The 24443-nt window shown below is 59.2% G+C and overlaps 2 protein-coding genes across 2 annotated transcripts in view; one reads left to right on the top strand and one right to left on the bottom strand.

Moving 5' to 3' along the window:
- PLPP1 (phospholipid phosphatase 1) overlaps positions 1-6245 on the top strand; it is a 52971-nt gene extending 46726 nt beyond the window's left edge. Inside the window, exons 4-6 of the mRNA XM_090276112.1 lie at positions 2506-2563; positions 5359-5535; positions 5891-6245. Of these exons, the coding sequence (XP_090132238.1) occupies positions 2506-2563; positions 5359-5535; positions 5891-6022 (367 nt within the window). The 3' untranslated portion in view covers positions 6023-6245. The remainder of the gene's footprint in view (positions 1-2505; positions 2564-5358; positions 5536-5890) is intronic.
- Positions 6246-6268: 23 nt separating this feature from the next.
- MTREX (Mtr4 exosome RNA helicase) overlaps positions 6269-24443 on the bottom strand; it is a 46559-nt gene continuing 28384 nt past the window's right edge. Inside the window, exons 17-27 of the mRNA XM_090276111.1 lie at positions 21632-21804; positions 21013-21081; positions 18678-18806; positions 18258-18368; positions 17061-17249; positions 16114-16277; positions 12684-12789; positions 11188-11244; positions 9916-10078; positions 7495-7599; positions 6269-6459 (exon numbers count right to left, since the gene is read on the bottom strand). Coding sequence (XP_090132237.1) covers positions 6407-6459; positions 7495-7599; positions 9916-10078; positions 11188-11244; positions 12684-12789; positions 16114-16277; positions 17061-17249; positions 18258-18368; positions 18678-18806; positions 21013-21081; positions 21632-21804 — 1319 coding nt within the window. The 3' untranslated portion in view covers positions 6269-6406. The remainder of the gene's footprint in view (positions 6460-7494; positions 7600-9915; positions 10079-11187; positions 11245-12683; positions 12790-16113; positions 16278-17060; positions 17250-18257; positions 18369-18677; positions 18807-21012; positions 21082-21631; positions 21805-24443) is intronic.

Genomic DNA, 24443 nt, shown 5'->3' on the forward strand with positions numbered 1-24443 from the left:
GCAGACGGGGGGCGGGGGGAAGAGGAGGAAGAGAATCCAAACTGACCAGATGGGTTTGGGAAGGAACCAGAGAGCTCCTCTGTAAGTGACGCATGTGCTGGAATTTAAACCTGAAGGGCTGACAGCCTGATGAAGCAGATCAGCCCCGGTGACGGGGGGACCGGAATGGAAGACAGACCTGAAGGGATCAAGATCACAAACGCGCGAGAGAGGCTAAGAGACGTGGGCGGACAGAATGAAACCGTCCGGCACGTTCTGTCGGAACCTCAGAAGGAGACAGTGGGACGGAAGACACGAAATCCGGGACGGACGGGTGCGGCCCTCTGGAGCTGTGGTGTGTGCACGTCCTCAGGCGTGGGGGCCGCTGAGGGCTAAGCTGGATCAGTAGCGAGAAGCTCCCGCGGGACCCGTGCTAGTGAGATTGCAGAGTACGAAGACCTCGGCGGGGGACGAGGGGGCGTTACAGAGAAGACGGGTCACCCAGGAAGGAGACGCAAACACAAAGCTTGTGTTTCAACGGCAAAAGCAGCAGCCAGGAGACAGTGTGATGTCTTCAAAGTGAGAAGCAAACCCGTCAGCCTGGGCGCTCTGGTCAGGAAAGCCGCCCTTCAAGGAGCGATGCAGGACGAGGCGTTGCGGACGGGCAGCTGAAGGTGGGACTCCTGTGCTCTTCTGACTTTGGGGCGCGGGCGGGACCGCAGCGTGGTCAGGTTGCTGTGGTGCAACTGCCTCCTGCGCCCCAAGTGCTCAGGACGCTCCACTGAAAAGCCGAAGCTTCACGGGGCTGCCCGTGGGGGCGGGCGCTGGGGCGCTGAGCGGCGCTGGGCAGGCCGGCTGGAAGGGGGTTCGGGCCGTGTTCGTGGCTGTCCCAGGAGAGCGGGACGCCCCGGCTCCCCCCCTCTGGGACAGAGTCCCTCCCACGGCGCAGCGTGGCCGAGACCCGCCCGCCCGCGGCCGCGCTGCCTGGAGCCGCAGCCCGAGCCGGCGAAGCTGCTGTTTCCGAAGATGCGCGCGCTCGGCTCGGTCCGTTGTTCCCTCTGGGACTCTCCGCGCGGCGGTGGGAAGCTGGCGGAGGTGCCGCGGTGTCTGCTGCCCTGTCACGGGGGGAGATGGCAGGTCAGGGTTGCGTGAGACCTGAGAACGGGGCCAGTGTCTTCAACGTGCCAGCCGAGGTCGCCGTGACGCAAACGGTCTGTGTTTCAGCTAGTCCGAGGGTCCCATTAAAGCGAACCCACGTAGCTCCCCCCTCACTGGCGAATTGCAGCCGCGTCGCCTGTAGGCTCCAGGGAAGAGTCTCAGGGAACGTGGGATTATCCCTCCGTGTCTTGTTCTGCTAATTTTCTCTGTAACGGAAGTGAAGTCCGCGTGGCCGCGGGCTGTGAGACCCGCTGGGACAGGGTCCTCCCTCGATGCCATGTGCTTGTTGAAGCGCCGGCCAGCCTGGGCCCTTGCCGCACTGAGAACAGCCTGTGTGTGTGTCACCGCGAAAGGGAACCATCTCAGTTTCACGAATGAAACAAGCCGTGGCGGAGCCGCGCTGCCCGGGGCTCCCGCAGGAGCCGGGCTCAGGGCGTGCGGCACGGGACCAGCGAGCGTGCCCAGGTGGTGTCTCAGACGCGCTGGCTGTGACAGCGGCTCGACAGGCTTTGATGAATGCGCGGGCTCTTTAGGGGGACCCACCGAGGCTCTGACAGCTCACTCTCCTCTAATGGTCTGACTTCAGGCAGGGATTTGTACTGATCTGTTCCCTACAGGCCAGTAGCTGACAGGGACGGAAGTGACTTATTTTTCTTGTTTTCTATAGACTAAACCCAGGGCGACCATCTGGTCCAATTACATAATTCCTAGAGTTGGCACGGGAGGCTAGAATATCCTCTTCCCGAGGAGCGTGCGCTCACTCTGGGCAGACTCATCATCCCTGCGCCGGAGAAGTCTGCTCCCACCGGCTGACTTGCCAGACCTGCCCCCCTGACTTATGTGGGTTCCAAGAGTCTTTTCTCCTCTCTGGATCCAGGGCGTGTGCCTGGGTGTTTGCGGGCCTGGGTCTCGGGCTTGGTCCTGCCTGGCGCTGGGTGAGCAGCACGCCTGGGGGCCAGTGAGCAGGCCCTTCCCTAAGGGCCATGACATGGGTTTTGCAGGCATTCCGCCCGTCTCAGGTGGGAAGATTGTTGACAGACCATAATATTGGAAGAGGTGGAGCATCTGGTGCAGGAACATCAACGCACAACTGAAGAATAAATGGCAGGCAAAACCCTCCCTCTGGGGGCCTCTAAGGAACGCGTGTGCGCATTGCAAATGCGGAAACACCACGCTTTACGTGTTCAGAATGTAGTTCTTTTTGTGAGTGTCCACAGCAGTTGTCCGGGCACCCTGCAGTGACCCCAGCACTGGCCACGCCCCCGGCTGACTGCCCCGCCCAGGCCATCCTCTGGCTGCAGGAAGGGGAGCCGCGTGCGTTGTGGGGGTGACATGTGAAGTCACGCGTGTTCCTCTTCTTTCCCGCAGGCTTTCCTTCTACTCGGGCCACTCCTCGTTCTCCATGTACAGCTTGCTCTTCGTGGCGGTGAGTCCTGGCGCACGGCGGTCCCACTCCCTCTGTGCCGTCCTGGGGCCCCCGCTGTGCAGGCAGGTGCAGGAGTGGGGTGCCCGTCTGCCCAGCCCGTCTCCACGGCTCCACCCCGAGGCCTCAGAGCAGAGACCCGGGGGACAGGGAGCAAGCCTTTCTCTGCAGCCGTCGGTGACCCGCAGGCCTGAGGCTCTGGGTGCGGGCCTGTGCCTTCCTGGGGCCTGAGCAGCTTCTGCGAGGCCCCCACAGGGGCCCCCAGAAACTCTGGGCAGGGGACAGGATGGAGCCCTCACTGCACACACTTATGGGCTGAGTCCTTCCGGGGCTGCGGGGCGCGGGACCTTTTGGCCGGTGGATGTGCCAGCTCTGTGAGTGGGTCATTTTTCCCTCCAGTCCTCGGGGAGCTGGTCAGGTGCCCCCGGGGCTGCGGGCTGCTCCAGGGGCCGGTCCCCCTGCCTTTCCCAGGGCCGGCCGCACCTGAGACCCCAAGAGCAGTGGCGAGCGAGCAGGGGAGGCGTGTGCCTGGAGGGGTGAGCGGGGGCCGCGTGCGGGCTCCCAGGGGTCTGCAGGGATCTACCTCATCCACTCATTTAAAAATGTTCTCTGTGTCATTGTCCCCAGGAGGGGAGGCAGGGCTGCACTGTCCCCAGAAGGGGACTTTGGGGGCCGTGGGCAGCTGCGGGGTTGGTGCCGCTCCAGCACTGGGTTGGGGTGAGGTCCCCGAGTGGGGCGGAGGGCAGACGCCCGTCCTTCCTGGCTCCGTGTCCTTCGCGCCCCCTCGCAGAGGACAAGTCGGATTCAAGTCCTAAGCCCCCACGTCAGCCGGGAAGGAGACGAGGCGGAGGCAGGCGCTTGGGGGCACGTGGCCGGGAGGCGGGTGCCGGACGTGCAGCCCCAGAGCGGCTGGGTGCTCGCTCGCTCTGTGGTCGCTGCTCCTGGGCACACGGGAGGGTGGCCGGAGCCTAGCGTCCTGCGCCTGGTGGCCGTGGAAGGAAAGGCCCGAGCTCAGGGGACTCATGTGTTCCTCCTTGGGGTCACTGGAAGGGCGGGTTCTGCCCAGGGGAAGGCAGAGCTGGCAACAGAGGGGGCCCCCGCCCCCCACCCCCGGGCCGGGGTGCCGGAGCCTGGAGCACAGGGTCCAGGTCGGTGTCCAGCCACTGAGGAGAATCCCAGGACCCTGGGTCCGCCCAGTGGGAGGGGGAGGTAACGTGCCCCTCGGAGGGGACAGGACGCACCCACAGCATGCTGGGGCTTCTGTGGTGACTGAGCCACGGGCAGTGACCTTCGCTGTCATGGGGACGTTCAGGAAGAGTCAGGAAAAGCGATACTTGAGTCCCAGGCGGGATCCTTTGGAGGGAAGTGAGGTCGCGGGGATTTCGGAACCCGCCTCGGGGAGGGCCCCGGAGGCCCAGCCCTGCGCTCGCCGTGGCTCAGATGCGCGCACTGGCCGGCCCGCTGTGCCCGGGTTGCGTCCTTCGTAGAGCGGGGCACAGCCCTCCCCGAGGGGCGGCACCTCCGGGCTCGTCCGCCCGCGCCTTCACCTCGGTCTCGGCACCCTTGTCTTCATCACACGGAAAGGCAGGCCGGTCACCGGGGCGGCACGGCTGCCCGCTTGGACGGGAGTCCGCACACCCTGGCTTCAGCCCCGTGCAGGGACTTCCTCCCCGGCACGCGCGGGCGTTCCCAGTTCAGCTGCAGCTCCTGGGCGGACCCTGCCGTCCGCGTGGCTTCGGGTGCCAGGGTCACCCGTCTCCCCAGGTCCAGGGGCTCCCACAGCATCAGCAGCCGTGCAGGGAGGGCCCTCCTGGGCCAGCGGCACGTCCCCACGCGCTCAGAACCAGGCCTCCGCTCACGGGCTCGGTCGCATCAGACCGCCCGCTGCCCGGAAGGGAGCCCCAGGGCTGGGAGGGCGCGTGCGTCCCTCCCCCGCCGACAGCGGCATGGGCCACAGCCCCGCAGGCTGTTTCTGAGGGCCATTCGTGAGGTCAGACGTCACCGAACAGGACCTTCAAATGAACGCCGAGGAGGGTTTCCTTACTGGGGAGAAGCAAAACCAGGTTTGCCGAGAGGCGCGCACGGGGAAGCGCCCCTGGCCCCCCGCCCCCCGGTCCCAGGGCTGCACCCGCAGAGGTGTGGATGCAGGGAGGGGACCTGCTCAGCACGGTCCCGCGGGGAAGCCACAGAACTGGGAAGGGTGCGGCCGCGGACCTGCAGCTCACCACCGGAGCCGTAGCTGGGGGCCGGTGGCGGCTCACGCGCGTCAGCTGTGGGCGTGGGTCAGGCAGACGCGGCCCCCAGCCTGGGCGCTGAGGACGCTGCCGCCTCCGACTGAGAGTCCTAACGCAGATGGCAAGGGGCGGAGCGGCCCCTGAACCCTAAAGAGTCACAGACCAGGGAACCCTGCCTTGCCTGAGACGGGCGAGGAGCTGCACCTACGTAGGTGGTGAGCGCTGAACTGGAGTCACTGTTCTGCTCACAAGGATTAACTTCCAGGTGCGTGGGTGGCTCCGCAAACGTGCCTGCCTAGGCCCTGGCTGGGCTGCCCGCTGGCTACTGCGCCGTCCTGATGGGCCCAGGACGCGGGTTCGGTCCCCGGTCGGGCACATTCAGGAACCAGCCCCCGACGCACCAGTATGCGGGGCGACAGACCGGCCCCCCCTCCCCCTCAAACCGGCCTGGAGGACAGAATCTGAGGACCCGGGTCATTTAAATGCCCAGCCCCTCAGAGGCTCGGCGGCAGCAGGGGCCCAGCTTCCGGCCGGCGTGGTGAGCTCGCCCCTCTCCCCCACCAGCTTTACCTCCAGGCCCGGATGAAGGCGGACTGGGCGCGGCTGCTGCGCCCCACGCTGCAGTTCGGGCTCGTCGCCACAGCCGTCTACGTGGGCCTCTCACGCGTGTCCGACTACAAGCACCACTGGAGCGACGTGCTCACGGGACTCCTGCAGGGGGCGCTGGTGGCCGTGCTGGTGGTGAGTGCGCGGACGGGCCGCCTGGGTTCCGGGTCGAGGGCCGGCTGCTGCGGCCTCGGGACAGATGCAGACGGGCAGGGGCCCCAGGGCGGAGCCTGGAGAAGGTTCCCACTTAGGTTTCCTTTTTGATGAGGAATTGGGAGAAAAACCACCCTACGTGAAGCCACGTGCCTCTGGGCTCGGAAGGGTCCCCTCTAACAGCTTCCCGCCGGCCACGGCCCCGTGTGCACTCGGGCTGTGGCGTCACACCGGTGCCCTGCTGCGTGACTGACCGCGGCAGCCGCGTGTGCCGTGAGCTTGTTTGACCGCGTCGGTCGGGGCTCTGGCCCGCTCTGAGGGGACCCTGTTCCCGCAGGTGCTGTACGTGTCTGACTTCTTCAAGGAGAGGGGCTCCGCTCTCAAGGAGAGGAAGGAGGAGGACTCCCACACCACGCTGCACGAGACGCCCCCCGCGGGCAACCACTACCCGAACACCCACCAGCCCTGAAGGCGCCACCGGCTTCTGAGGAAGGGACGCCCTGCCCCCCAGGCATTAGGGGCGCGGCCGCGGGCCGAGCCAGGGGGCCGCTGCTGCTCCGCCCGCCGCCCAGCCCGTGTATGCAGCCGCCTGACAGCCGCTCTCTCCGCGCACTGAGCTCCCGAGAAAGCAAGCCTCCCACTGAAACTGTGCCCACTGTACGTTTTTATTAAACACGTGACGCTTGTGTACAGCCGTGCGGTTGTGCCTGCTGATTCGAGTGTGAGCCACACGGGGGCGACCGTGGTGCGGCGGGAGCGCCGGGGTGTGTGCGCGGCTGCCGTGGGTCCCACGCTCAGGTGGGGGGCAGGGGGGAGGGGGACGGACATGTCACACGCGTGCCGGCAGCATGCGCTACAAGTAGAGGCTGGCTGCGAACACAATGTCTCGCTTGATTTTGGTGATTCCTGAGAGAAAAGAAAACGGGGTTCGTTGTAAGTTTCCAAGACTATCAAGAATGTAGTTCCCACTCTTGGGCTTTTAAAGACAGCACCCACCATGACAGCGGAGGGACACCTGCTGGTCTGAACCCCACCTGTCTGGAGGCCACAGCCTGGGGGTGGGGTGGCTCAGAAACCGACCCTCATCCTACGCTGCAGCTGCCAAGTACCCACACTGGGGGTGGGGGGCTGGAGGACGACGCTGTCAGGGGACCCAAATGCATGAATTTCCCCGAGGACACTGTTTCCAGTTCGTGTGAAACTCTTTCGGGACCGAGGCAGGGCAGTGACACGTGCCGTGGTTTGGGGTTGCAGCAGCAAGGCCGCCCCTGGGTGAGCGCACGGGCCGTCTGCAGCCTCCGGCCCGGGACACAGCTGTGACGGGTCCCCAGACTCTGCCCTCTGAGCCCCGCCCTGCGGGGGCCATGGGGCCAAAGGCACGAAACCATCTGCATGCCTGCCGTCCCCCGTCACCACCTGCTCGGTCCAGCCACTCCTCCACCTTCTACTCTGCGGACTGGCCTCGAACAGCCAGAAGTGCCCGGTCACCCCAGCTCAGCACAGCACCCACCACCAAACCCGCAGCCGGGTCAGAGCGGGAGGGGGCCGAGGGCGGGACCACACAGCTCCCCCGTCCCCGGGGCTCTTCCCCTCGCTCCCCTCCCTCCGTCACATGGGCCTCGCGCGTCTCTCCCGGGTACAGGCACACCGGGAGGGCGCCCGGACCATCTGTCCAGAGCCACCACCCGAGACACTCACAGCTGACCTATCGCCCACCTCCCGCTAGAACCCAGCAGGTAGGGCTTGTGACACTGTTCTGTGCTGTGTCCCCTGGTGCTAAACCCACGCCTGGCCCGTGGGAAGTATGGCCCATGTTAGTAACTATACACAGAGGACCTTCAAACTGTCCCCCGACAGGCAGGCGCGCGCAGAGGCCCCGGGGGCCGCCCCGGGCAGAGCAGCCTCCCGGTCTCCTGAGGGGCAGGAAGCGGCCACACTGACCTTCCGCAAACTTGTTCTCCAGCTCCGTGTTCCCGATGGCCTTGGCCGCCTGACACATCTGCCGGAGCAGCTCTTCCAGGCGCCGCATGCAGCGGATGATGCTGCCTGCAGGGGACGGGGACAAGGGCGTGAGAGGGGCACGGGCAGGGGCGAGGCGGGAGTGGGCGGCCGGCCAGAGGAGGAAGCTAACCGGTCACTGCCTTTACAATGACCTGGTAAAAGACACGTAGAACTCAACGCTGCTACGGCACCTTTCTGGAAGAACCCGCGCCGAGACAGATCACACGCACAGGACGGCCCCCCGACCGCGGGCGCGGCTCCCGGAGGTGGGAGCCCCGACCCCCAGGTGGCCCAGTGCCTGGCGTCACGCAGACCTGGCGTGCGTCCGCGGCTCCTCCGCGCTCCGGCCCTGCCCATGGCCCAGTCCTGTTCCCAAGTGCGCGCTGTTCCGGGGAACGGGCGCGGCGCCGCGGCCCTTCCGACCGACACCGGGACGCCGCGGGAAGGGCAGCTTCGCGAACAGCCAGCTCCTCTGCTCGTGAACACACAGCGTCACCCTCACGGGGCGCAGCAGCTCGTGTGTCGGGGGCACGGCCGCCTCCGGCTCGCCAGGGCTCCCCGGCGGCGGCCCCGCAGCCCGTGGGCCGAGTCTGACTGAGCGCGGGCTCCGGGACTTGGCTGCGTCTGACCTAGGTCAGCAGCACACGGGTCGGCACCGGCGCACGCCGGGCCCTGGCTGCAGGGCGGAGGCTCTGGCGCCCGCGCCGCGCGGAGGGCCTCAGCGACTCGTCACGTGAATAAGCGTTAGGCCCTCGCTCCTCAGTCACTCAGCGCCGACCGTGCCCGCACTCACACACAGACGGCACCACTGATAAACGTCACTCTACTGTCCTCAGCGAATTATTCTAAGAGTCCCTGGGAACTCCCTAATGACCCCGTGCACCTGGCCTGGGGGGCGGGGTGGGCTGCGCCGCAGACACACCTGGGAAGGGGGCGTGGTGGGCAGAGCAGAGGAGCCGCAGACGCACCTGAAGTGTCCCAGGTGGCTGGCCCAGGGGCTCCCCTGGTGGCGCGGGCTGAGTGGCGAGCGAGTCCTTCACGGACGGTAGTATCAGGAGCTGCGCTGCCAGGTGACAATGGGTCCCCTCATGGGTCAGTAGGCGGAAACCATGGACTTTAGCCCATGCAAATATTTGAAGTCACTACTCTTAATTTAGTTGGATGGAAAGGAGAAAATACTACATTCTATCAACTGTTCAGAGTAGTAACAAAAGAAATTATTATTCATGTGAAGTCTTCAAAATGCCTCAAATGCATCCCAGTATACAGACATCCCCCAGACACGTGGTGTTGAGTCATTACATTAACCAGCCCCAGTTCATGTCTGAGAAACACAAGTGCCCCTGAGGCTCCCGCCTATGAAGAAGCTAAGCCTCTAACCGGAAACTAGTGTGGTTTGAGCCCAGCCCGTGACAGAGCCCCAGTGCGCCCCCCGCTGCTGGAGCTGCGCCCAGTTACGAGAGGAGGGCGGCCCCTGAGATGGAAGAGCGGACCGTGACCTGGTGAACGGGGCGGAGATCCAGCCCAGAGGCACACAAGGCTGCCAGCTGCATCTCTGCTCATTACACGTTTTATCTTAGAGAGTTAATAGACAGTCTACCCCAATTTTAGAAAACGCTTAGTCGATATAACGGTAGCCAGACCAGGAAACACAGAGGCTGTGCTGACCTCAGACCTCATTTCACACTGAGATTTCTCAAGCAAACTGTGGTGCAGAAACGGCCCCCGGGAGTGGGGCGCACCGGGAAGGGCGCTCGGGCGGCCGAGCTGCACGGCCTGCCTCGCCGCAGGGGAGGGTTTATCTCGCAGACCGTGGCAGCCTCTCTGCCGAAGCACGAAGAACGACGCCCGGAATCGACTGCACAGGTTTCCGAGGCTCCCAGGGCTGCTGCCCCGCGACCTCCTCACACCAAACCAGCCCAGGCCGCTCTTCCTCACGAAGCGCTACGGCCTTCTGACGCCGCGCCCGGCTTCTCGGAGACGCAATGACAAACAATGTTTTCAGTTCTGCTCTATTTCCATGGGTTGAATCACCAGCCACTACGTCATCCCCAAGAGAACAGCCCCAAAAGTAAAAACAGCCACACAAGGACGACTTACCAGGATCACCTGTTTCAACTGTGATGGCGAAGGGTCATAATCGATTAGAACAGCCTTAAGGAATTTAAAACGAGCAGGCTATGCTTATTAAATGATACAAAGGATCTGGGGAGAATATTTTGGTCTACATAGGCAGAAGACTCCATTTTATTACCAAAAACTAAAAAGACTATATTATTCATGTCCAGTTAAAACAATGCCACTCCAAGTACGTGTGCATCCTACATCAAAAGGAAGTGCATTTGCAAAGTTGAGCCTTACCTTCAAAGACATCTGTCATTTTGCAGATGTGGGCAAAGGTCGCCCCCGCTGCCCAGGTGTGCACGACATCCATTAAGTGAGGCTTGAACGAGCCGAGGTAAGTTTCCTCATCAATTTCCAGTTTGGCCTCTGCTGAAACTTTTGCAATTCGTTTAGCACATTCCTTTGAAGATAAAAAATAAACTCAAAATTTCTTACTTATGTGCCCCCACACCCGCTTCTGTTATTTCCAAAGCCACTGTCCCACGGGGTCCCTTTTTCTTTCCCAGGTAGTACGTCTACAGTTCGGATACCCTGCGTCTAAGAGGCCACGGGCCTTTCCCACTGCTGTGAGAAAGCTTCCCCATTACTCTAAAGTAATTAACTAAGAAAAACCTGTCAAGACCATGCTTTCCCCCAATTACACCTTTTCAACAAAAACCAGAAACTCATTAAAATTATTCGAGAGCAGCACCTCACCAAGCTCTGGCTGTTTCATTAAGAAAACAAAAACAGGAGCACAAAGACTTAGAGGAACTCAAATCCTATCGGAAAACGATGCTTTCCCGCAGAGCTTCAAAAATGTAAATAAAAGTTTTCTTTTCCCATGACGAGAACTTTAGATTCCTTCTTTTCTCCTCAGTGAACTCGAAGGTCACAAACACTTGCACCTGGAGAGATCCCCGTGGGTCTGCAAGTTTAAGTTGCTTGGTAACATTAGGAGAGGCTCCGTGTCCCACCGAGGGGTTCTTTTCTGGGGGTCCCTCCTCAGCCCCCCTGCAAGGCCTTCGTGGCTCACCTCTCCCTACCTCTCTGTGTAACATGGGAAAGGGGGACAAAAGTCAGCCCATCCTAAGGAAATAGTAGTAGACACAGACCCATCACTATAAGGGCCCAGAGACAAATAATTTCTCAGGATAAAAAGACTTCAGCGCTTTGTTGTAAACTAGAATGGAAAAGTAAACAAAACAACAAAGCTAACCAAACCCTGGTCCATCGGGATGCTGTCCTCGTCCCGAGAAAAACGACGTAGCCCTGCGCGGAGGGCACGGCCCACCTGCACGCACAGCGACGCCACACACTTAATCAGTACGATTAATTACTACACTACAAGTCACAGGTGACGCTGTAACAGGCTACAGGAGGCATTCGAGGCTGTGACTGACATCAGGTGATACCTTTGATTCTGAACTAAGCTGTCTCTGTTGAACCATAAATACCATAATTACACTGTCAACGATGTTTAGCTCACAATATGCTAGTCATAAAGTATGTAGTTTTCAAGGATCTCACCTGCATCTGACGGAGCGGTCCCGCTAACTGCTCTGTGAGTTTGGGCATCTCACTGGACTAAGAGAAGGGAGAGGAGACATAAAACCCACGTGAAAATGCTACACACACACCCGCTTTAACCACCAAACCAGACCAAGGCTTCTAGGCTACCCATTAGCATCGGATTGTGAGGCCCGAGGCAGTCGCACTGATTTTCTAAACAACCCAGCTCATGAAAGCAGAAGTACCCGCTCTCATCCTGAACTACAGTGGTCCATTCTGGTTCAGAGGAAAACGTTACGTGTGTGCAGTGTTTTCTGTGACCATAAAAGGAACTGAGGGAAAGTGAATATTGTAAACACACATAGTAATTCAATTACATCAAAATTATTATACACTGGTTTATCATAGTTTAATTTTGAAACAGCTTTGGCTTCTAGGCGACTCTAAATGTGCAGAAACTAAAAACCCGGGATAAAGAACAGAGGGACGGCAAAGCAGAAGAGCCAGAACAGACTCAGCTGTCACTGCACAGAGAAAAGGCCGTGGTCGTCACAAGGCTGTATGTTTAGCTTTAAAGTACTTCCAGTGACATAAAAAATGGGGGGCCCAGTTTAGGAAGAACACAGACTACAGGGTACACATCTTCCTCTGTTCATCTGTCTTTGTCCCTACAAAAGGCAGGGGCAGGGGCGGGCGGGCACGGCTCCCTGCCGCCGGAGCTGCGACCCCAGCTGTGATCAGGGTGCAGGGAGTGAAGGACCCGATGACAGGAGGAGCGGGTCCGAGCTGACCGGTGAGTGAGGGAACAGGAAGCAGACCACGCAGCCTGGAGCAGCAGCAATCTGTTCCGCACTCTCTCCCAAGCGTCAGACTCGGTCCGCACAGTGTGCGGTGAAGGCCTTCCCAGGACGCACCCAGCAGCTCAGGGCCGCGTCTGGAAGGCGCCCGCCTCCTCCCGTCCGTGCCACCACGGAGCACGAGCTTCCGAAGGGGAAACGGGAGGCGGCGTGTGACCTTGCAGAGGCCCGAGGCGCGGCTTCCGGAACGGGGCGCAGGTGGCCAGTGCTCCGAGTGCCCTCGCCCTCCCGGGGCCCTTCCGGAACAGAGGCCGCGGCGCAGCGCCCACGGAAAGCTCGGGGCGACCAGCCCACGTCTGCGCCGTGCAGCGCGAGAGGAGGGCCCTGCCCTTTCCCCTCCCCAGCATCTCCCCAGCTCTGTTCACTTGGCCTGACCCCCCAACAAGGCATCGGCCACAGAGCAGCTTCAGACCTCGCAGCCGAGGACCGAGGACGGCCCCGAAACGAAGCGCCGCCTCCCGCGCCTCCCCGACGCCGCGTACCCACGACCCGCGCCTCCCCTACAGCACCTGCGCGGGAGCGGCGCCGACCCCTCGTTCGAGTCACCCGCAGCACGGAAGTGTGTGTGTTCCTAACAAAAACTCTGCCTAACAGCGTTACGGTTAGATCGGCGGGCACGGGAACCGGTGAGGCAGCCACGCCGGGCCGGGGACTCACGTTCTCCTGGAACACGAAGCAGCTCAGCAGGGCTGCCGCCTGCTCGGCCGACAGGTCGTTGAAGAGGCCGTTGAACATCATCTCGGTCAGAAGCAGCTCGTCCGCGCTGCGCCGCCATGGGAGAGAACCGATTCCAGACGTCAGTGTACAGAAACACGCGCGCGCTCGTCCTTAAAGGGGGGCTCTTAGCAACACGTGTTATTGGACCCGAGGCGTCACTAGCGAGGAGCGACGAAGGTCTATTTACCTAAGGAAGGCAGGCCTTCCTGTGACCAACACAGAGCTGACACTGAACACGTCTCAGACAGGCCCCGTTGGAGCAAACACCAGGCCACATGCACTCGTGGCCACGAGGGCCGTCGTTAGCTTGCAGCCCCCCGGGAAAACTGGCCATCCTTCTGCACTTACCGTTATCTGGGTCAAGGGCCTCTTTAACTGTTTTGAACGTTATTTCACAAGTGATTTACCCCAAAGGGACAAGGAGAAACCACTTTGTTAGACTCGGAGCAGCACATGCCTCCCTGCATGGTCCCTGCATGGCCCCGCGTGCCTGGCGCGCATCCAGCGGAGACTGCGCGGCCCCGCGTGCCAAGCGACCGCGCGCCCAGCGGGTACGGGGCGGCCTCCACACTCAGCACAGCGCGGCCCCTGGAGGTCTGGGCCGGAGCCGGGCAGCGAGGGCGCCCCCCCCCCGCCCCCCCAGCCGGCCCAGCAGCACTGCTCGCCACTCCTGCCCTGCGCGCACCGACTCCAGACTTGAACCCAGTTCCTAGGCTCTAGCTTATCGTTATCATGTTTGGGTCCTCTTTGGTTTCACTAAAATGGTATTTTTTAAACTTCGACATCATAACTGCACTGCAGAAAGGAAGGTCAACTTCTCTGCTCCGAGCTGTACATTTTCCCGCTCAGATTCAAATGACAAGGACTAGAGTAAATCCAGTACTTTCCCCACGACCGTTTCTCCCCGTTTCCCCGTATTTACAGCTGTCTTCAGTATCTGACCCCTGAAGCAAAACTGAGCGCGTAGATCCCAAGTGACAAGCAACTGAAATGGTCCAAATCCTTATAAAAAAGGTGATGTAACGAAGCCCTTCCCGCTCAACAGGAGGGCAGAATAAGACTCGGAATCTGCCTTCCCCCTGAGAACGCAGCTGCTCACGCGGCGCTCCCGGAGCCGCAGGGCACGCCCGGGCCGGGGCTGATTCCCACCTCACGCTGTCTAGCTGGGCGCTTCCAGTCTGTGCTGCGCTCTGATCTGCTCATGATTTAAACTCTTCTCTTGGATATTTTCTGTCGTCATGGGTGGAAAATAAAAAATTCTGAATTCGCAACTGTGCCAACAAAAGCTAACCCGACAAAGGGAGGGCGTCCCGGAGTTCTAGAATAAGGTTCAGAAGGCGCCTTACACTGTGCCCTTACGTTACATTATGCACTGAGGTTAGAGTCAAGGGTCTAATGACTCATTCAGGAGTTAAAAGAATGTTACTCTCCTTTTAAAACACCTTTTGTTTTTTTGGAAAACTTCTAGAAAAGAATAAAGTCACGAACTAGCAGCCTTTACAGACAGTTGTAACTATTCACGAACAAAGTTTACAGAAAGTCTGGGCCCCTGAAGGCGGCCTGAGCGTGAAGAACAGGCAGGGCAGGGTGACCTTCGGAGAACAGTCCCGCTCAGCGGCAGGCAAGGAAGGGAACAACCGCAGGACAGAAAGCTAACCGTCCACACAGGCAGTTACAGTAACAACGCTGAGGGGCCTACAGTCAGATCAGAGACATTCAGAGGCCGTTTCAGCAGGTCCTGGGAACCCTCAGAACAGCAGGGCGTGCGGTGGGAGATGGGCAGGTGGCAGTGGGGGACACGGCAACAGGCCGGTGGGGGAGAAGGGCAGGAGCCCCTCGGTTTCAGAGTCTCACCCAAGAGACTGTTACCAAGGGTGGCACAAGGGCGGGCCGTGCTTTGGGAGGAACAGCGGAGCGCGGTGCGAAGGGCAGGGCGGGCTGCAGACTGCAGCCAGGAGGCATCCAGCAGGGGGGTCACTGCAGAGGGTCCTTGAGGCCGGAGTGAGGCGGGATCACGTCACTGGGGTGCGGGAGGCAGAGGACGCTGCTCGGGGAGATGGAAAAGGGGGGGGGGGCTGTACGACTTCCCAGCCTTTCCCTTTCGTGGCCGGGGCACAGTCAGCAAAACAGGGAACGGGGAGAAGAGGATTGTGGGCAAGGAGATGTACTGAAATATTCTCTCCCAGAATAAAACCGACACCATTCCTCCACAACAAAGCCCAGCCGCCGCTGCCTCGCAGACACGAGTGTCTGGGCTACGCGGCACCAGAGACCGTTCCAGTACGTGAATTCTGGCAGACGCGTCAGTGGGCCACGTGACAGTCTAGAGGGACTCCCGGGGCATGATTAACTTCATGGCGCTCAGCTTTCCTGAATTACCAAGGAGAGCTGAACGTCATCAGAGGTGGAAGGAAAGCCAGAAGCCATGGGGCAAATCTAATTTGAAGAAATGTTGTCTTTGGCTCACAGAGTAACTAAAAAATGACTGATTTACGACGTGAAATTTCAGACTCAAGCGATTCCACCTACAATTCTGGATCACTGACGTCCCTAAACTGGCAAATCTGATGTCACGTTATTCTGCGATAACAAGAAATCGGACGGGCCACTCACTGCCCGTTCTGGTGGCCGGGATTCGTCCTCCTCGCCACAGTGCCACCTGGTTCCTGTGGACACCTGAGCCAGGTGAGCAGTAAGAACAACAGCAGTGCCTGAGACCATGCCGAGGCCTGACCCTCTGGCCTCGTCTGTTAGGCCACGGGAAGTGCGTGACAAACGGCATGAGAAGCATCTCCGTGGACTCACGAGAAAAAACACGTAGCTTCAGGCTGACGGACCACAAAGCCAGAACCAGCCGGGGCTGTTCCCGCGCTTCCAATCCACAGAAACCACCAGAGACCACAGGGCCTGGGGCTTTGGGCCCTTTGGCTTTAAGGGCACCTGTCATGTGGCAGAAGGTCAGCAGCCAGCAGCTACCCGACCCTAAGCCGTGAGGCGCTGTGCTGGAACGCCCCACTGCAGCCCCAGACGCGAATAAAATCCCCCATATGTGTGAAAGAATAATGGATATTAGGCTAAGTTTCAAGGTGGAAAGTCATAATTTTAAAAAGGATACAAAACTGTGTCCAAAGTAAGATTACAATTAAGTAAAAGTCCCACATGCATGCAAATAAAGAAAAAGGAAACAGATCTAGACCCCAGTGATGCTGGTCTCAATGAATGGAATCCACGAGACTGAAAACATTTTCCTTCCTAATTTCTCAGTCTCAAGGTGAACCCCTGCCTTTCCTGCGAAAGGCAAGGCACAACCCGCCTGACGGGAAGACAGCGCCCCTTTCCAGAGGAGCAGCCCCGTTCACACCGGCCTCACCTGCTGATCTCACACGCCACTCGCCCCTTCATCTCGATGACGTCGGAGGACGTGGCGAAGCCCAGCCGCCGCAGAACCCGCTTGCGGCACTTGAGCTCGTCCATCTGCAGGACCGTGCGCGCCTTCTTCAGCTCCCGCTTGGCGGATTTGATGTCCTGCGCGATCTGAGGCGTGGCCAAGCGTGAAGGAAGGTCAAGGAGGGAACAAAGCGAGACGGCGTTTACCCGTGCGGCGAAGCAGGAACGCTGTGAGGACCCCGCACCCCGCGCTTCTCTGCCGAAGCTTTCGTGGCGGAAGAAGGGCGTGGGGGGTTTCCTAAGACACCGTCCCAGGACCCCACGCTCCAGAGGAACACGTCCCTGCACTTATTACATACAGGATCAGGGACAACCGTAAACATACGGAAACCATCAAATGCCCACTTGAAAAATGTAAGGCAGAGCAGGGAGATATGTGGTCCTGGTTGAAAATTCAAAAAGCTGAGGTGCAAAACAGGGCTCCTGCTTGCCGGCGAGGGTGTGGAGGCAGCCGGGAGGCACGGGCGGGGGCCGGTTTACAGGGTCCCCGCCGCCAGCTCGTTCCAGAAGCAGCGCCGTCCACGGGGTCCCACCACTCAGCCCCCTGCTCCCCACGCTGCCCGGGGAGGGCCCCTCTCGGCGGTCTCCCCGGCGCACCAGAAGCCTGCCTATCGCAGCGGTGGGGCCGCAGAGCTGTGACGCACTCAAGACCACCGATGGCGGCTTCCAAAGGGCAAATGCTGTGCCAGGTGGGTGTTTCACTAAAAAGGCTAGAAGGAACCCACCAAGTGCCAAGCCAGAGTAAAACGGTCTTCATCTTGGGGCTAAGAGACGATGGTTTGCTTAAGACGGTCTCCTGTCCTGGCTGAGGCAACCGGCAGGGGAGACCCCGAGGAGCGCCCCCTCCGCCGCGGCCTGAGCCGTGCGTACCTGCGCCTTCCTCTCACAGAGCGCGTACACGGCCTCCAGGCCGGGGTCATTGTGGAGCGGGTGGGAGTACATTCGGTGCTCAAAAGCCTCCACCTTCTGGATGACCTTCTTCAGCCCCTGGTCCTGGATGCCCATGTCGTCAATAGGGTCCAATAAGGGGACCCCATCAGGAAAACGTTTCTGTACTTCCTAAAGCAAAATGTTTGAAATTAATTTTCCGTTTACAGACAGACTTACGTTACGACCGCACTGAACCAGTGTTTTGTTTTTTCTGTGCACGGATGTAAAGCAGAAAGGCTGTGCCACAAACACAGCCCGGACTTCCTGCCAACGCGCGTCCGGGAGCTGACGCAGGCTGCGCCGCACTCACGAAGGACCTGGGACACGCGGGCCCGCAGCTCTGCTCACCTGCCACGCGGGCTGTTCATCCTCACATGGTCCTGACTGAACACCCCTTGGGGGCACACACTGTTTTCAATTTTCTGCTTCCCAGGGAGGGCACGGCTGGGCCTGAAGATGGGTGCCTGCCGCTAGTTTTCTTACGGGGCTAAGAGCAGCGAGCACGTGCGCCCGAAGAGGACAGCGCCCAGCAGCGGGTCCCCCGGGGCCTCGGGGGCCTGGGGCAGGCTGCACAGGTCGGACAGGCTTTGGCCGGCCACGAATTACAATAAACTGAGAGTGCGGACAGAAAACATTTTACGATCCAAGAGAACCGTTTACTGCGAGGACGGCGGCTGAGCCACGCCCCCGGGAGCAGCCCGTTCCTTCATGTGTCCCCTGGGAGTCGAGTGCGGAGCCTCCGGTGCACAGTGCGTGTGACTCACAGGCTCGTTCACTAAGGAACTAACAAAGTTAGTCACGTCCTCTGTGTGTGTGAAAACAGAACTGTTCCAGCCATTTACTAGCTGTACTGAAAGATGGTCACGGGTCCGGGCGCACAGCCTGACGCGTGACTTTTTCGCCTACAGAGCGTCTTGTGCGAGGGACCCCGTTTCTGCCGGCAGCGCCCTCGGTGACCCCGTTGGAAGACGAGAGGGGACCGTCCACCGAGGCCCCAGTCGCCACCTCTTGTATTAGAAAGAACTGGTGCTCCCGGCGGCATGTGGAACGGGACTCGGAGGCCTGGAGACAGGGCCCGCGCCCGCCCGCCCCCCGCCCCTCGCCCACACCCCGCGCCCGCCCACACCCCGCGCCTGCCTGGATCGACTTGAGCACACTCTGCCTGTTGTCCAGCGGCCGCAGGTCTCGGGGGATGTACAGCCTGACGCTGCTGATGGCAGACAGGAGGTGCACCAGCACCGGAACCACCTGCCGAGAAGCCACAACGTCACAACTGCGTGTGCTCGCCGTCCCCCTCCCCCACCCCCTCGACGAGGCTGAAACCCCTGGGGGGCACTTCTAACATGCGACAGGCGTAGCGAGCAGAAAACCACCGCCGCGGAAGCTTTCCCCTCAGAGACCATGTTTCTACTGCGTCAGCAGAACTCAGCCCTCTAAACAACAGGCAAACACGTGGTGCAGCACACGCACGCGGGGCTCGTTGTAACCACATGCAGAAAGCCGAGATCACGGCTCGTTCCTGGCCCCCGCGACGCGCGGTGGCCGGGACGCACACACCTGCATCTCGCCCTTCTCGTCGGGCCGGGCGGGCCTCGCGGCCTCGGTCGCCGCGTTCCGCAGGCTCTCCCTGCTACAGCGCAGGAGCACCTCCACGACGTACAGGGGGTCCAGCTCCCCGGAGTTGGGCTAGAGGAACAAGCGAGGAGGCAGGAGTCACTGTCCCCGGACGGGGTCCCGGGCGCCCAGACCACGGCCGGCGCGCGGTGCGTCGGGGCCGAGGTCCTGAAACGAAGGCTCTCCCTTCGGCCTTCTACGCGCTCCCCGGGGTTCCGACCGCGCAACCGCTGCGACATAAAGTCCCGTTTTCCGTTTCTGGTGACGGTCTGTAGCTGCACCTAATGTCATACCAGGCTTCCCAACCGGAAATGCTCAGTGTCAGAGGCTAACTCTGCGCCTTCAGACCACCGAGCGAGACCTCGAGACGCTGAAGGCAGGAGCGCCCCGCCTGCACGCGGCCGCCTCCACACGCAGGGCTGCCTCAGGGGAGAAATGCCCTCCGACGAGATCCGATCCCCCAGGGAGGCCCCGTGGACCAGTCACGTCTCCCGCACCATAACGATGTCAGAGCGCAGTCCCTCCCACCCGACAAAACCCTTGCCTTCTTCAGTGAAGAACTCCCTGGGACGACACCAACAACTCAGCTTACCTGGCCACGGCCTCCTTTCTGCCTTGTGACTCAATACCTGACTTACCTCCTTTGCATAAAACAGATAAAAGCTATTCTGACTGAGGGGACACACGGAGGAGAAGTGACTGCTTGGTCCTTCCCCCACACAGTTCCTGTTCACAAATGAAAGCTGTCCAGAAATGACAACAAATCCTTACCTAACATCTATTCCTGCAATACACGGCCGACTGCTTAACAACAGGAAAACAGTTCCAAGTACAGTGACACTCACAGCCTCCCACGTCCCCAGGACTGTCCTCTGGTCCCTGTGCCCCATCTGAACTCCCCTGGTCCACCCGCAGCCTCCCGTGTGCTCACCCAGGAGGGGAAGACCCTCCTGAACGGCCTGGCATCCTGCCAGGGTCCTGCAAGCAGCGTCTGGTCACACCAGTCTCCGCTCAAAGGCCCGAACAGACTGAGAACGCCCGCGCCCCCACACCAGTGTTCACGTCTGTCCTTCAGCCCCGTCCGCAGTCAGCGCCGCCGCTGCCCCTTCCGGCCACCGGACCGGGCCCAGGCCTGCTGCGCCCACTGCTCCGCCACCGTGAGGTGGCAGCAGCAACACCCTGCTCCTTCTTCCAGGTCCCACTTAGAACTTCAAGCTCTCTTTCCTCCCAGACATAACTTTCCCCGCTCCGTGCTCCCAGCGGGGCCCACCTGCTGCCTTAGAAGTCCCTTCCCTCCCGGCCACCCATGGGACCCAGCGGCTCTGCGTCCGCGCCCTGCAAGCGCCTGCCAAATCGGGGTCACAAGAGCTCCGCTGTGACTGACAATCCTTAAAAAAACCCGTAAATTAACAATTACTCATCAGTTTGATAATGAAAATGGTCATAAACAAAACATCCTTAGACGCTCTTCAGTGGGACAGTCACGGTCATTCCTCCAAACGCCCACCACCAACCCACAGACACGCCATATCCCACAGTGAGCAGCGGAAGCACCTCCCCGTCTGTCTTCTAGTTTCAGGACGAGCTCTCCAGCCCACAGCTGTTCCCAACGGCCACACGCGCGGTCAGGGCACGGGAGCATGGTGCGGCGTGGCGGCCTCGGGCCAGCACAGGTGTGCAGGCCAACCATTCGCTGTGACGACAGGAGACACTGTCTCCTTGAGGTCACCCGTCTGCGGTAACAGGCAAACAAGCAGGTCACAGGCCGGATGGCTGATTTAACGTCAAGTCAGTCCCTCTCCTAACAATTAACAGTCATTCTTAGTGTCACACGCAAGTTCTCTTCTCAAACGACTTATGTAAATAATGACCAAGACCACCTTTATTTCTGCCTTCACGTAGGGAGTAAAACTGAGCAGCTCTCCTAATTTAACTCTCTAATATATAATATACCCAAATCAAAATTCCAGTTTCCAGTGTCAAAAGTTGGTTTTCCTAATATTCAATCTTAAAAGGAATATTATCTAAAGGATTGGGGAATTTAGAGAAAAAATATAAACTGTCAGGAAATTAAAATTTGTTGTATTTGTTAGGAAAACAAGCTATACCATTGTAAGCACAAAATTTAAGATTGTTCAAAAAGTTAATTCCTTGCGGCAGAATTTATCCCATCTTCTCTTACGGCAATACTTTTTCTACTTTGAGCAGTTTCAGGAGTCTGAAAAAAACATTTCACTAACGCTTTATATACAATTGTACTTTAAGAACAATGGTTTACCTTAACATTTGACTTTTTTGAGAAATTCACCACTACTCCCCAGCCAAAATCATCTCCTTCATTCTTCACCTGAAAAGAAAGAGAAGCAGGTAAACAAGAACATCTGTGTCCAAAAGGCAATTTTAGATTTCCTTCTATAGGCTAATAAAACTTAAGAGTCTTCCTGACAAAGTATTTGTTGAAAGACCACTGTTATAAGAAAAGATGTTAACTGCACAGGGAAAAATCACGGCCGAATCTCACAGATCTCTTCAACAGCAGTAACAGGAAACTCTCAGCTGGCAAACCAACGTCACACTGACAACACGGTGCATCTGCTCAGAGGACATCTGGCTAGTCACTTCATGCCAGACTCAAAACTGCCTCGTAAATAAAACTGCCTTTACTTTTAGATTTTATAACCAGAAGTATCTTACGTGTTAATTCCAAAACTGACTACTTCAATGTGTATCCCCCCAAAATGAGCATCTGATTAATGACTCCTCTTAATCAGAGCCACATGAAACCAATAAAACCATATAATTACTATAGATCAACTGTTGCAGCAAAAAGCATTTTACCAACGTAAGAGAAAAGCAAGAGCTACTTCAGCAGGCCACCCGTGGGCGAGCTCGCGCACCTGCACCAGGCGGCCGGGCTGCAGGAACGGCAGGCAGTACTTGGGCCTGTGGATGTACTCTTCGATCTCTTTGCCCAGTTTGGCGAGCTGCTGCCTGATCTTGTAGTAGATGACCACGCTCTCTTCGTTTGGAATCACTATCTTATTATACTGTTCTTCTGAGTTCTTTACCTCTGTAAACAAGACACGTATGATATAAAAAATCATGCGCCTTATGTAAATGACACATGGCAGGCAGCGTAGCCCGTGTGCGGGGAGAGGCGTGGAGGAAGAGCTCCGGGCGCCCCAGACGCGCTGTTGCTCCGCCCCTGTGGCCAGCGTCCCATTGCCCAGTTTCCCTCTGGTCCCCCACGTCAGTGACTGCGAGTCCGCAACAGCATCTGGCCCGGCGGTGGTCCTACCTGACGAGCCGATCCTCCCCCGGGGAGCGAGGCGGGACCCCGGGCACTGCAGGCCTGCACCGTTCAGCACGAGGCTGCCCTGCCGCACAGCAGCAGCTCTCCCCTTCCACAGCTCTCCGCAAGGACGCAGCTGGCTAACGCCACCAGGCTTCCCCCGTGGCTGGGACTGGGTCTCAAGCTGGGGACTCAGTAGCCAGGACACCAGCCCCGCCCAAACCCCGCCCCTCGGTGAACGGAGCCACCCACGAGCCCACGCCCACTCCTGCCGATGGGCACTCCGCCCTCTGGGAACAGTGCTGCTGGCCCTGGAGTCAGGGCACCTACCGTACGAGTCACCACCAACGACAGCGTCGGTGTGCAGCCCCCACCGCCGCTAGTTCTGGAGCGCCCCGCCCGCTCCCAAAGGCAGTGCCCACCATGGAGCACACACTCCTCCTCCCTCTGCCCCGAGCCCCTGGCAGCCCTTCTGTCTGCACGGACTCACCGACGACACAGTTCATACATGTGGAATCAGCAACACGCAGCCTTGTCCATGTTGCGGCGTGTTCCAGCCCCTCGCCCCCGCTTATGGCTGAGTAACGCGGCACCCCACGGCGCGCCATTGCGGGTCCTTTTACCCGCTCAGGGGCACCTCGAGTATTTCCCCCTTCAGCTGCTGTGAACGGTGCTTTCTGTCCGAACCCATTTCCACTCTCTGGGTTGTGCCCCCCGCAGTGAGACTGCTGGGTCCGACGAAGTTCTGCCATTACAGCGGCCGAGGAAGCCTGGGACCGCATCACCACGCCCTAACGACTGTGCGCGGGCGTCCGTGTGGCCGTAAGGGGCACGTCCCTAACAACCAATGATGCTGAGCAGACTGGTGGTCTTCTCTGGAGAAATGTCTATTCAAATCCTTCGCCCACTTAAAGCTTAGACGGTCCTTTTCTTGTTGAGTTGAAAGAACTCTTTATATATTCTGGATATTAGATCCTTATCAGATATGTGCTTTGCAAATATTTCCTCCCAGTCTGTGGGCTGTCCTTTCACTTTACTGCTGCCGTCTACTGAAGTATGTGTAAGTTTTTCATTTTGATGAAATCCCATGGGTTTTCTTCCGTGGCTTGTCTGTTTGGTGTGTCCTCTGGGAAGCAACTGCCGACCCCACGGCTATGAAGACTTGTACACGTGCGTCCCTAAGGCTTCAGCTCCTACACTGAGGACCGCCATCGTTTCGGGCAATCTCTGCACATGGTGTGCGGTCAGGGCCCAGCTTTGCTCTTCGGCACGTGGCCACCCTGCCGTCCACACAGCGCTTGCTGAAAGTCGACAATCACGGACGCACGGACTCCTGGACCCTCGGTTCCATCCCGCGGGGCTACTCCTCTAGCTAAGCCGTACGCTTCAGGTTCTTGTCCTCGGAATCAGGACACCAAGAGCGCCCACGTCCCGCAGAGCCACAGTCCGATGAGCTGACACAGAAGTGGAGAGGACTCCGCTGTCCACACTCGGGGGCAGGTATTAGGACTGTACAGTCGTTCCTTCCCGAACCTTCTTCAGCCTCCTCAAGGGCCGCTCCCGCACACTGCCGGGCCTCGGCACGCCGGAGCGCACACTGCCTGACTCCCTACAGGAGCTGTGCTCTGCTCACTAAGACCAGAGGCTATTCTTGACACATGTCACGGTCATAAACTTTACCAGAGGACGAAACAATTAAAAAGTGATACAAATATTTGACTGAGGTCAGTAAGAAGTTGAGGAAGGAAAACTAGACAGAAATGCGAGTCCTGCCAGGGGTCCGACAGTCACAAGGTAAGACCGGCGGCGGGAAGCAGTGGAGCCGACACTGAGCATGGCCTGGAGGGGGTGGAGAGACGGGAGGACCTGCTTGGGGGCTTCGGGACTGTTCCCCCGTCCTCTCCAAACCCCCTGCGCCAACGCGCCCACAGTCTGAGCGGCACTTTAAGAGGTCACTGTGTTTCGAACCCAGAACTCGGTGCCACTCCCGAAGCCTCAGTGCTGCTGCTTTTTCTCCAGATTAACCCTCTGAGTGCCAACGTCGCTGTGAGTGACGCGGACAAATTTTCCCCAAAGTGCCAGCATCGCTCCCAGAGCCTCTTTTTTCGATGGCTGTAAATGTAAATAACAGTGGAATAATTCTTATTTTATGTTTTGTTCCTCTTTTTGTACCTCAGGCTATATATTGATATAACTCTCTCATGCTGATCCATATTTCGAATTACCGTGGCCCTCTAAGGGCTAAGGCAGGCCCTCGCTCCCAACCGAAGAGCAGAGGAGCCTCAGAGAAGACGCCGCGTTCAGTGCAGGAGAGCCTCATATCTGAGGACACAGCCCGTGAGATACACCCGTCAACCTTCCCGACAGTTTGCAACCCACTTCCTCCTCTGTCCCACAGATGCCTTCATTCCAGGGAC

This window comes from Furipterus horrens, unplaced genomic scaffold, assembly GCF_987537825.1.
Source record: "Furipterus horrens unplaced genomic scaffold, mFurHor1.1.pri manual_scaffold_5, whole genome shotgun sequence".
In the NCBI taxonomy this organism is placed as follows: Eukaryota; Metazoa; Chordata; class Mammalia; order Chiroptera; family Furipteridae; genus Furipterus; species Furipterus horrens.